This window comes from Vidua chalybeata, chromosome 6 (genome assembly GCF_026979565.1).
Source record: "Vidua chalybeata isolate OUT-0048 chromosome 6, bVidCha1 merged haplotype, whole genome shotgun sequence".
Taxonomy (NCBI): Eukaryota; Metazoa; Chordata; class Aves; order Passeriformes; family Viduidae; genus Vidua; species Vidua chalybeata.
The window spans coordinates 39,024,735-39,037,655 of record NC_071535.1 but is presented as its reverse complement, the minus strand read 5'-3'; the positions used below and the strand labels follow the sequence as shown (position 1 = coordinate 39,037,655).

General features: G+C 38.6%; 1 protein-coding gene and 1 non-coding gene across 3 annotated transcripts in view; both read left to right on the top strand.

The window, feature by feature from the left end:
• CKAP5 (cytoskeleton associated protein 5) overlaps positions 1-12,921 on the top strand; it is a 54,131-nt gene that overhangs the window by 32,183 nt on the left and 9,027 nt on the right. The window contains exons 24-36 of one of the 2 annotated variants that reach the window (XM_053944887.1): positions 857-985; positions 1,584-1,778; positions 2,418-2,553; positions 3,273-3,361; positions 4,172-4,282; positions 4,565-4,687; positions 5,356-5,505; positions 5,889-6,092; positions 6,764-6,899; positions 7,686-7,879; positions 10,601-10,773; positions 11,888-12,061; positions 12,480-12,600. In XM_053944887.1, coding sequence (XP_053800862.1) covers positions 857-985; positions 1,584-1,778; positions 2,418-2,553; positions 3,273-3,361; positions 4,172-4,282; positions 4,565-4,687; positions 5,356-5,505; positions 5,889-6,092; positions 6,764-6,899; positions 7,686-7,879; positions 10,601-10,773; positions 11,888-12,061; positions 12,480-12,600 — 1,935 coding nt within the window. The remainder of the gene's footprint in view (positions 1-856; positions 986-1,583; positions 1,779-2,417; positions 2,554-3,272; positions 3,362-4,171; positions 4,283-4,564; positions 4,688-5,355; positions 5,506-5,888; positions 6,093-6,763; positions 6,900-7,685; positions 7,880-10,600; positions 10,774-11,887; positions 12,062-12,479; positions 12,601-12,921) is intronic. The other variant, XM_053944888.1, reaches the window with a different exon arrangement.
• On the top strand, positions 12,648-12,758 carry LOC128790346 (small nucleolar RNA SNORD67). Its single transcript, XR_008431713.1, has one exon. It is a non-coding gene; the product is annotated as a small nucleolar RNA SNORD67 (small nucleolar RNA).

The following is a 12,921-nucleotide window of genomic DNA, read 5'->3' as shown; positions in this document are numbered from 1 at the left end:
CCTTGTCAGAGAGGCTGATTAGGATGTATTTATCTGCAGCACATGATTTGTTTGTTTTCCTCAATGAGGTAGAAGATGGGAGAAGTTGGTAAAGCAAGGATGCTGACTTCTTGTTTACATACATATATGCCTGAATATTACTTCTGCATTTAATATGGTTCATACTTAACTAGATGAGTCTGCTGCATTATTAGCTTTCCTCAGAAATTCAGCCTACCGGAGAGGGTCACATGTATTGAGTCATGTCTAGACTGATAACATTTCGAAGAACCGGAGTTGTTAAATATTCCATCTGGCTTCTCATAACTTCATATAGCTGCTTCAAAAAAAGGTGCTGTTCTAAATTTTGCTTGGAGAAAACAAGATGGAAATTGGTAGAGGGCTCCCTCATTCCCGATTATGCTCATACGTATCCTAAATGGGAGTGCCCTAATAGCAGGCTCCATAATCCACTTGCTGTGATTTATGAATGTACAGTCTATTTTAAGCATTATATATGTCACTAACATTAATTTTTAGTTTCTTTGAGAGTTAGATTCCCAGAATTATCATCAATGAATAGTAACATGTAAAAGTAGTTTTAGAGACACCCTTTCACCCTCTTTATTAAACTTATTTTTAAAAAAATTATGGTAGATAAGTATTATGTCTGATTTGGAGATTGCTGCAGCTGATATCACTGAAACGAAATTCTTCTGAATCTTAGACTTCTTAAGCTGCAAATAAAAAAAGAGATTTCAAAGTCCATGATGTGGAAGCTTTTTGCTTTCATAGGAAGGATGACTATTGCTTCTTCTGTTGTAATCTTCTGACCTCCCTTTAGATTAATTCTTTTTAAATCTTGTTCTTGCTCCAGAATAATGTTCGTGCTGCTGCACTGGCAACTGTGAATGCCTGGGCCGAACAAACGGGCATGAAAGAGTGGTTGGAAGGGGAAGACCTGTCAGAAGAGCTCAAAAAAGAAAATCCTTTCCTAAGACAAGAGGTAGGCTTCTTTCAAGTAAACTTCTTATGCATGTCAAATCAAAATAACCTTATGTCTATGGACTCTTTATGCAGACTGAAATTACACAATGCTACCATTATATGGGAAAACAAGTCACTGTGTATTTGTTCTGACATAAAATTGTTAAACCTTAAAAGGTGAATAACAAGCTTTCTTCCTGCATGATAGCTGTCATTTAGACTTCAGTGCCTCTAAAATGAAACTTCTGTCTGTTTTGATTAGCATTTAAAGAGCTAGTTTATGTGCCCTCAAATTCACCATGGAAAAGAACTGGAGACATTAGAAAGAGCAGTTGAAATTCTATTCCTTTCAAAAGGAAGAAACAGCCTGCAAAGAGACGAGGCTTAAAGTTTCAAGATAATTGTGTTTAACATGCTGTACTTAACTTCTAATTTTTGTAATTGCTGACATGGAAATTGATGTTGTTGAAGAATATTTGAAAAATGTTTGGGTGGATTTTTCCTACTTACGTTGTAGAATGTAATGGTGTGTGAAGGACTGCTGTTCAGACTTTCATGCCTTGGCACATATAAACTTTGCACAGCACTGTGAACACTTCTTTAAAACTTTCTTTCAGCTTCTTGGCTGGTTGGCTGAGAAGTTGCCTGCCCTCCGTTCTGTTCCTTCTGACCTACTGTTGTGTGTGCCTCACCTGTACTCCTGCCTTGAAGATCGAAATGGGGATGTGCGCAAAAAGGCACAGGATGCCCTGCCGTTCTTCATGATGCATCTGGGCTTTGAGAAGATGGCAAAAGCCACTGGCAAGCTGAAGGTACTTCTGTTACAAAGATTTAGATCATGTGGTCTTGACTGAGTGAATATTAAGTCCTATTCACAGTCTCATGACATGCTGTCTTGAGTCACGTTAGCTTGTCTGCACTGAGTATTTTCAGGGGTACTGAAAATAGTATCAGGAGCTGTGAGCTAGAGGTTTCTCTGCTTCAGAAACGATTACTGCCTTTACAGGCTTATTACTTCAAGAGCTTGATATTTATTCACTCTGCTTTTCTTCTGAAAAAAGTCTATTTGCAGATAGCTTCCATACCAGTTCCTGTCCCACTCTATGCCTTTCTGTTCATACTTTAGCATGGTTACTAGCAGTTTGGTTTAGCTTATGGACTCCTGAGTGGCAAGTAGGTACTCCACTGACGTCCAAAGACCACTCACCCAGAGTGAGTTTACATATTTCCCATAGATCTTGCAGAAGAAACTTTAAGGAAAGATGATTTAACTCAGAACAAAAGTATCTGAGAACAATGGTGTTTTAAGATTACCATCATCCGAGATGCTTAACAGAGCATGGATTGTTTCAAACTAATTTTGTTTTTGTTGTCTGTAGCACATGTTAGAAAGATTAGTGATGGACATTACTAAACTTACCACTTCTTTTCTTGCACTTTTTGTTTTCTAGCCAACTTCCAAAGACCAGGTACTGGCCATGCTGGAGAAAGCCAAAGCCAACATGCCAGCCAAACCAGCTCCACCTGCTAAAGCATGTTCCAGAGTGGTAGGAGGAGCAGCTCCAGCCAAATTCCAACCTGCATCAGGTAACCTCTCTGACATTTTGGGAAATTACTGAGAAAACGGTGGATTTCAAAGCTTTGACATGCCAGAGGAGTAAACATACTTAGCTAGAGAATAGGTATTCAGCATAGTTAGGGTTTTGGTTGGTCTTGCATTTGAATCAGTTTCCAGTGTAGGAGGATGTTTCCTTTCCACACAACCATCTGTCAGCTGCTATTTGAAAACTTGAAAATATGTACTTGGTATTGAAGCTCAAACCAAGCTGGGCTAAAGGGGAAGTTCTTTTCTTATACTAATCTAATTTTAATATAATCTCTTTTTTTTAAATTTTTTTCACGTTTTTTATCTGGACTATTTACTCAGTGTAGTTCACTGTGGGACTTCCAGAATGCTTCTGTGATGGGATTAGGGGACTATTGGTTTGAAGAATCAAACTGCTGGGGCTAGCTTACTCAAGCCAGGTGCAACTACAGCTCTAGACATTAGCCTGCACAATATATATGTCTGCATTTTTTAATTGTTTTGAAAAATGACAAATTGGCTGACATACCATACTCTTAGTTAGGAAAACTTAATATGCTAACATGAAATTTAAGGGACTTCTTCAGTGGCTCTAAAAGCCTCAGACATATGTTACAAGCATATTGTATCCACAAACAGTTTTTCTTATGTCCTAAGAAGAGAAAACTGATAACCTAAAATGGGGTTCTAGATAACTTTAAACGGTCTATTGTTTCTCCAGCATTTGCTGATGATTTGGGGTCTAATACCATGGAATCCAAGCCTGATCTCAAAAAAGCCAAAGCAGGAGGACTCTCCTCTAAAACTAAGGTATGTTGATTGCCTTTTGTGTAAAATGAGTTTTATGAAGTTAGTAGCTGTGGTTTGTTAATGTGTTATAGGTAGAAGAGTGTAGTCTTGCTACGGACAACTTTTATTTAAAATCTTCATGTTTGTCTGAACTCTGAAATGACAGGCATTCCCATATCACTTACCTAATCGTTGCTTTGGTCATGACCTATTTAATTCCTAAGGTCCGTATTGTGAAAAATCAGTCTTATGAGAAACTCATTCTGTTCTAAATTTTCCTGGTCATTTTGATTTTGTGCTGTTGAGAATTCATTCTTACTATTCCAGGTCCAATGTTACGCTTGAATGTTAATTTTGAGCCCATGTATCAAAAGAAATTAATCTCTGTCTTACAGTGTGAAGGGTAAGAAGTTCTCAGTCAAAGTGCAAAAAGGGAAGGAGTATGCTTAAAAACATAATCTCAACTGATTACAGTCAATTTTGGGTTAGGTTTTTCTGTTGTTTTGTGTTACAGTTTTTTTTTTTTTTTTTTTTTTTGCTATCAATAATAAAGTTTGTCCTATGTATATAACTAAAAATAACCCAAATTGTTCTACAGTCCCATCATCTGAAGTAGTGCTGTAACCAGCACATTTGATGTAGGTCTATATTCATGGTAAGAATGAGCAGAACAGACCTTGAAGGATGTTGTAGGTTTGCTGAAGTCAGTGCAGTGTTCTGCCAGAACTCTGCTGGTAGAATTAAGACCTTTGTTGTCAGACAGCTGTTTATTCTTAAGAGTTTCCATTCCAACACATTCTCAGCAAAGACTTTTCTATGGCTTATTTCCAGCAGTCAGATGTTAATAGCAATATGTCCAAGGGCAATGCCTGCCTGTCCAAAGCTAATGCAAGCCTCAGCAAGGGCGGTTCAAGTCTGACAAAGAACCAGTCTATCAAACAGGTACCATGTTGGATTTTAGGGATGTGTGTGGGTGACTAGCACACTGGTTGAGAGTGATCTGTCATAATTCATAAGGTACTACTGTGCACTCTGTCATGGGTATTGCTTCCACAGCAGCTGAGCACACACTTTTAAACTTCTAATCAACATTTTTCTTTCAGCTTCTCTCTGGCTCTTGTACACATAGGCAGCATGAGGGTGGCAAGTACCTAACGCTTGCAGTTACTGGGACTGAGGCATATATATGGCTTGCGTTGCCTGCTAATACCTTGTTTCTTTCAGGTACAGGGAAAGAAGGTGGTAAGCAAGCCTAATCTAAAGGAAGACGATGATAAATCAGGCCCTGTTTTTATCATTGTCCCAAATGGGAAGGAACAGAGGATGAGAGAAGAGAAAGCTCTGAAGGTGAGAAAAATCAGAATGTGTTCACAGGTTTTGAAGTGGAGGCTTTTAATGCATTCTTTAGTTTTTAATTTAGAATTAAACATACTGTGGCACGTGTTAGCTGCTGTCCATCTCTTGGAATCTGATTCTTGAGTTGAATTTCATGTATCAATAGCAGGCTTACTGTGACATTTCTTTTCTGATTTTCAAATTTTGTGCATTTATACTCTGTCATTAAAACCAAAGACCTTTTTACATTTTTCAAGTTGTGAAGTATCATTAAGCTTAGTCAATTGCTTTCAGGTACAATGTCAGAGTTCTAGGGTACATTGCAGATGCTTTAATACACTTATTTTGAGCAGCCTCACATAGCAATTTGTAGGGAAAATTCTGTTACTGAAAATATACATGTTATTTGTAACTTGCTAGTAAGTAGGCCTGTCTGGAGCTTAAAAACAATGACTTTAAGTTATAATTATTAAAATAATAGCATAAGGATAATCAGTCCATAGGAAGAAAACTTGTCATGTAAAAAAAAGGTGAGCAAACACCACTGATTTTTCATTACTTATTGGCAATAAGAGGGCTTCGAAAAGAGGTTCTAAAGCAGAATTAAAAGATGTCAACCAGCAGCATCTGTGAGGAAGGAATCCGTGCTTGCTGTGAGTTCTAAATGCTGCCTTTTACAGGTGTTAAAGTGGAATTTCACTACTCCCCGTGATGAATATATTGAACAGCTGAAAACTCAGATGTCCACTTGTGTGGCCAAATGGCTACAGGATGAGATGTTTCATGCAGACTTCCAGCACCACAACAAAGCACTGACTGTTATGATTGAGGTGAGTTTGGATCTGTGGTAGAAGATGAGGCTGATAGAATTATTCTCTCCTGTGAAAGATACTGCTTGAATTAAAATCAAATAGAAATTCTCTGAGGCGCCAGGGGTCATTGTTCTGTGTAGTTGAAACCTAAACATAACATAGAAGTAATTTTCAGAGGTATGATGAAGTTGGTATTAAGACTGTTTCTCAGGAGAAGGGATAATTTCCTCACCAGAGACTTCTCTTAGAATTTTAGAAAGCCATATAAGTTAAAAGTGAGTGTGTATTGTTCTAAGAAGCTACCAATAAATGTAGATTATTTTACCAGACACAGCTTAGCTTATTTTCTTGTTGAACAGTGTCTTTCAATTTACGTAACCTTTTTTTTAACTGCATTCAAGCACTTGGAGAGTGAGAAAGATGGAGTCATCAGCTGCCTGGATTTGATCCTAAAATGGCTTACCCTGAGGTTCTTCGATACCAACACAAGTGTTTTGATGAAAGCACTTGAATACCTTAAATTGCTTTTCAATTTGCTGAGTCAAGAAGAGTATCATCTCACTGAAAATGAAGCATCCTCTTTCATCCCTTATCTTATCCTAAAGGTACAATTTGTTTTACAGAAACTAAAATTATTTTTCACGAGGAAGAATACCATCAAACACTGCAATATGTTCATTCTAAATATATTGTGAATGGAGTTAAATCTAGTTGGTGGCTTGTGTGAAATTCACCAGGCCGTGTTTATTTAACCTGGAGTAAAGGAAGCTCAGGAGGGATCTTGCTGCTCTTCATAACTACCTGTAGCGAGAGGGGTGTTGGTGTTGTCTTGTCAAGTAACAAGTGAATAGAATGAGAGCAAAAGGCCTTAAGTTGTTCTAGGAAAGGCTTACATTGGATATTCGGAAAAATTTCTTTCCTGAATGGGTTGTCAATCACTGAAATGGGCTGCCCAGGGAAGAGGTTTAGTCTCCATCACTGGAAGTATTTAGAAGACGTGTAGATGTGACACTTGGGGGACATGGTTTAGTGGTAGACTTGGCAGTGTTGGTTTAACGGTTTGACTCAATGATGTTAAGGTTGTCTTTTGTCACCTTTATGATTCTATATTGCATATTTCCCTTAAAATCCATGTACAAAAAAGGGATTTTGCCTTGAGAATGATTCTGGCTTTCCTAAGACTATTTAGAATAGTCAAAAATATCATGAGACTGTATAAAATATTCTGCATTTCTTCCCCTCTTTTTCTTTTTTTTTTACATTAATTTTCCATTAGGTAGGAGAACCAAAAGATGTCATCCGTAAGGATGTACGTGCCATTCTGAACAGAATGTGTCTCATCTATCCAGCTAGCAAGATGTTCCCTTTTATCATGGAGGGGACAAAATCAAAAAACTCCAAACAACGTGCAGGTAGGAAATGGCCTGTTGAACTGCACGTGTTCAAAGTACTTGAAATTGCTTTGGTTTGCATCTTGAACAACCCAGCATAAGAATGTTAGGTGGGATGTGAGATTTGCATGCACATGGCATTTTATGCAGATGTTCCTAAATGTTTAAAGGATGAGATTTTCAAGTAGTATCTTATTGCTTTTTATTTTTTGGTGTCTTTGTACCTTCCAAAGACAAGTAATCTCTTACGTTGCTATACGTTTTATAAGTCCCTTGAATAGGCTTGTTTTCTTAGTGAAACAGTGCTGGGGAGAACAGTGACAGTACTACTTGCCTACTCACCAAGAGAATCAGTTAATCTGATCAAGAAATGTCTCTGCACTGCACATTTGTCTCACCACAAGTAATGTCTATAATAAAGTTGTGACATTTGTAGTTCAAACAACTTCCTGATCACTTTGAGAATATCTTATCCTGGTATAAGCAGAAAGTTAAATTCTCTATATAATATAGTATTACAAGCTCACAACTGTTAACCTGAATGTGATGTTAACTGTAACATTGCTCATACATGGGTATGGGAAATACTTGAAGTGTAGAAGGGTCACTGACAGCTTTTATCTGTGAAGTAGTCTGCTGTAGCTTACTATTGATGCCATAAATCACCTGGAGTATATCTATCATCTGCTTTGTGATTGGCAGTTCTCTACAGTGAATATTCAAGCTGTGCAAGCAACAGAGGAATTGGAGGGCTCTCTTCCCAATAGCTTTAAAGTTGAATGTGCATATGTTATCTTCTTCTTTTAGAATGCTTGGAAGAGCTTGGATGTCTGGTTGAATCGTATGGCATGAATGTTTGCCAGCCAACTCCAGGGAAAGCCTTAAAGGAAATGGCAACCCACATTGGTGACCGGGACAACACTGTGCGCAACGCTGCACTGAATACCATCGTGACTGTATACAACGTCCATGGTGACCAAGTGTTCAAGCTGATTGGAAATGTCAGTATAACTGCAAATAAGTTTATGGGGGATTTGGGGTTAGCATGCTGTGCTTGGTTTGGTGGTTTGGTTTTTCTTCAAATCCTTACACTTTTGTAGGGGATTAGCACTGTTTTGCTTGTGATTGGTTATGGTGCATCTCGTTGTTGGCTTCAAGAGTATTTTGTAGCATTTTTCCCCTTTACTCGGCACTGGTGAGACCGCATCTTGAGTACTGTGTCCAGTTCTGGGCCCCTCAGTTTAGGAAGGACATTGAGATGCTTGAGTGCATCCAGAGGAGGGCAACAAGGTTGGTGAGGGGCTTGGAACACAAGCCCTATGAGGAACGTTTGAAGGAGCTGGGGTTGTTTAGCCTGGAGAAGAGGAGACTTAGAGGTGACCTTATTGCTCTCTACAACTTCCTGAAAGGGAGGCTGTAGACAGGTGGGGGTCGGTCTCTTCCACCGGGCAGCAACTGACGGAACAAGAGGACACAGTCTCAAGCTACATCAGGGAAGGTACAGGTTGGGTATTAGGAAGAAATTTTTCACCAAAAGAATAATAAAGTACTGTAACTGTCTTCACAGGGAGATGGTAGAATCACCATCTCTGGATGTGTTTAAAAAAAGACTGGACATGGCACTTGGTGCTATAGTCTAGTTGAGGTGTTAGGGCATAGGTTGGACTTGATGATCTTAGAGGTCTCTTCCAACCTCATTATTCTGTGATTCTGTAGTATTGAAAATAACTTGCTACATCATAGATCCTCTGATGGTTTTTTTGGTTAATCCCAGATTGTAGAATATATGAAATCATAGAATGGTTTGGGAAGGAGCCTTAAAAACCATTTAGGTCTAAATCCCCTGCCATGGGCAGAAACACTTGAACACTTCAAGTACTGGTTGTTCTGTTTCGTTGCCTCAGCCACTCTCACAGTCAAGAGTTTCTAATCCAATATAAATTTAGCTTCTTTAATTTTAAAGTAATTACCACTTTTCTATCACTGTGTGCTCTTGTTAGAAGTCCCTCTCCAGCTTCCTTGTAGGCCCCTTTTAGGTACAGGAAGACTGCAGTGAGGTCTCCCCAGAGCCTTCTCTTCAGCATGCTTCCAGCCCCAACTCTCAGCCTGTTTCCAGTAAGAGAAGTGTCTATAACCTGGATGTACATGAATGAAAAAGAAAACTGGAAAAAAAAAAAAAGAGAGAGAAAAAGACTGACCTTCATGGGAATTAAAATGTTTATAAAGAGAAACTTGCTTTATAGTCAACTATTCAAGTAACACATCTGATTCAGAATATTTGGATAACTTATTTGGCCAAAAAAAGGCTAGTTTTTGGGGCTCCATTAAGTTCTCAGCTTTTTTTTTTGCAGTTGAATTCTGGTAAGTTTTGCTTACTTGCTTCATCTTATGGCATTTCATTTTTGAAGTGTCAGCACAATGCTGCTTTCTATTGCTGCTCTTTTGCTTTCTGAAAATCATACTTAGCCATTGTCATCTAAAATGCACTAAAAGTTAAAGGTGGCAAAACTCAGTTTCCAATGTCCAGCAATGGAAAGCTAGTTCACTGTGTTTATAATTACTGTGCATCTCAGATTAAGTACACTGAATTCCAGTCTGAATCAAGAGCAGTTAGATCATTTTTTACAGTTCTGTTATCTGGATTTGGTCTTGGTAGTGTTTCTAGCAGCATTAAACTGATGGGAATGTGATAGATATTTTAATGCCTTTAATGCCTTTGCAGCTTTGTTGTGTCGTGTCATATGCCATAGGGCATACAAGCTATTGGATCGACAAGACGCTTTTTTTTTTTTTTTTTTTTTTTTAAATTTCCAGCATCTTGAAAAGTTGAAATTAAATGTGACTGTTCTGTGGTAACTGTTCCCGTGAGAGCTAATGTTACATTTTCATTAACATCTTAGATTTCCATTCTATTTAACTATTGTTCAGAGTGCAATCTGCTTCTACCTCAGTTCTACATAGTCCATTTGCTTTTGCATTTTCAAGGTAAAGGAGAAACTGTAGCACCTGAACAATTCAGCTCTTTCTAACAGTGACTTTTTTAGCTTCAGTATGGTCCATCCATGGGTTCTCTATTTGTATTTAGAAAGGAAGGTTTCTAAATCATAGGGATGCTGGAAAGTACTTCTCATGAAATTGCAATGCCTACTTTTTTTCAAATGGAGTTATTGGTAGTCGTTGGTCTGATAGATAAGAAAGTAAATATGAATCTTTTCACTGCCTGAGTTGAAGCATTAAGTTGCCTGATCTGGTGTTCATATTGAATTATGAGTACATTGAACAGGACAATTGTCAGAAGATCTCTTGCTTCTGTAGCAGGGTCCAGAGTGTTCAAGCACTGCCTGGTCTGCTAATAGAGAATATAGAAAGGTGGGTGGTGCTTTTTTTGTTTGAGGTTTTTGCAGCAACACATGCAACAATTACAAACATGCTGTAGTACCATCGTTTGAATTCAAGATTACCTGTTTCTTGAAAGTTATATGGGTAGAAATAGGTGTATTCTGTATTACAGCTTGTCAACATGGGTTAATTAGCTCTTGAAGTAGCACCTGACAGTCCAGAGTGTTCTGGTGAGTTTGCTACTAGGAGGTAGCATTGACAGTTCCCACCTTCATATTAGAGAACTTCAGTCTGCACTGATAAGTATGGTGTGAATCCTGTAGGTGATTGAGATTTCTAAAACCCATACAACTCAGGATGAGTGATAGCATTGTGTGCTACAGCTTTCAGAGAAAGACATGAGCATGCTGGAGGAAAGAATAAAGCGGTCCGCCAAGAGACCCTCTTCTGCTCCAGTGAGACAGGCAGAGGAGAAACCTCAGCGCACTCAGAACATCAGTGCCAATGCCAGCATGATACGCAAGGGACAAGCTGAGGACATGTCCTCCAAACTCAAGTATGTAATGTTATATTATGGTGTCTAGCCTGCATAGTGTATGTGCTAATATGTCAGACAATGTCATTTTAGTTCTTGTATCATCATCTTCGCATGTTGTGAAAAATGGCCAAATAATATAAATCTAAATGTCTGAAATTTTTTTGTCTTGTCTGTCTTGAAATCTTTCTAAATGGTCTTGTGCCTTTTTTCACTGCTTCTCCATGGACAGAATTATGTATCGCACTTATAGGATGTAAGTACTGCCCACTAACTCCTTGGTAGCAAGGCTCTTGTATCTTTCAATTTCTATCCTAGCCATCCCTTCCTGAGGGTGATGGGTTTGCCATGGCTAGTTCTAGGTTATTTACAGGTCTCTGAATTAAAGAAAAGAAAGAAAACAGAAACGCAGGTTTCTCTCAAGGTGACTGTAGATGAGGTTGCAGACGAGACATGGCACTTCCACATTAAGCAACTGTTCAAAATATTGGGAGAACTTTCAGTGTGTTGCTCTAAACTTGATATTTGTTGGACCATGTTCTAGTTGTGTTAGACATGAAGCACAGAAATGGATAAGCACGTGTGACTTGTAGAGCCTAGGGCAACAGTACCCAAAACCAAAATCTCAGAAACTATTCTTTGCCACCTGCTCATTATTTTGGAATAGAAGTCTGTGCTGAGAACTACGTATTCAAGTATTTCCTTGAAAAATCCGATACGCAGCATAGGTCATGTGGGGATGCTGTGAGTCTTAGATTCAGAGGAGCTTGTGAGGTTGCTCTGTACATGTGCATCCTGTCCATTATTAAAAAAAAACAAAGGTGAAAAAAGCCACTCAAACTTTAAAGTTATGTTCTTTTACTAGTACTGTAAACTGTGCTAGTTATCCCAAACCATGCATACCTGGCACAGGTACAGGGCATCTTGTGGCTTACAAGAGAAACAAAGAAGGCAAGTAAGTAGCAGCTGCTCTTCTGGCCTACAGAAGTTTGTTTTACTAAGGACTAGGGGAAAGGCAGAGGGAGTTAAGTGGCTTAATATAATCCAAACTGCAAAACCTGTGTTAGTATGAGAGCTTTAGGGCTACCAGTGGATGCTAGTGCTAATATTCTTGCCTCTCTCCTGGTTTCTGTAGCCAAAATCGCAACATGGGCAGCCACTCGGAAACAACACATACAGTTCCACGGGAATTTCAGCTGGATCTTGATGAAATTGAAAATGACAATGGAACTGTCAGATGTGAAATGCCAGCACTTGTACAGCACAAACTAGATGACATCTTTGAGCCAGTATTGATTCCTGAGCCCAAGTGAGTTTAGTTTTACCTCCTAAGTGAAATCAGCAGGGCTGCCTAAAAAGTATTTTGAGAAGGTGAACTGATACATTCAGACTTGTTTTCATAAGAGGGTAATGTCAACTAACTTGAAGAGATGGCAAAACAAAGGTTTGTTGTACTCTTCTGAAATCTGGGGAGTGGTTATTTTTAATGGAAAACATTAGTTCTACTTAGGCATTTTTATAGTTAGAGGATATCACATTTGTAAATGCATCATCAATGTCTTTACAAATAGTGCAACAGACATGGTTAAAAGGAATGATTCCTTCCTTGAGAATCCTCAGTGAAGAATGAAATCCTTTTTCCTATAAATCTTCATTGAAATACAGCAGTTAAGTGTACATTAAAGTAGCTCTCCAAAAAGTAATGAATCCTGTTTTCAACCCTTCAGAATCCGTGCTGTGTCCCCGCACTTTGATGACATGCACAGTAACACAGCTTCTACTATCAACTTTGTCATTTCCCAAGTGGCCAGTGGTGATATAAATACGAGCATCCAGGCTCTGACACAGGTAAGTGAATTAAGGTAGCAACTAATCACACTGTAGCAGACTTTGCCTGCGAGGGTGATGAGTTGCACTGTGGTGGAGCAATCATGTCAGGTGACATGGGCTCTGCTCAGAATTTCCCTGATGACAAAACTAAGTGCACAGGGGCCATCTGACTCGCTTTAGCAATAGAAATTCCACTTGAAAGATGTAGAATAAACTTAATGCTTTTTTTCATTAGTGCTTCTGTGTTATATTTTTGGTTTTGTCAAATTATTTGTGCTGTAAGTTTGTAAAAGCCAGTTAGTGAGACTTAACTTTTAAATTTGAACTGCTTTAGAGTTC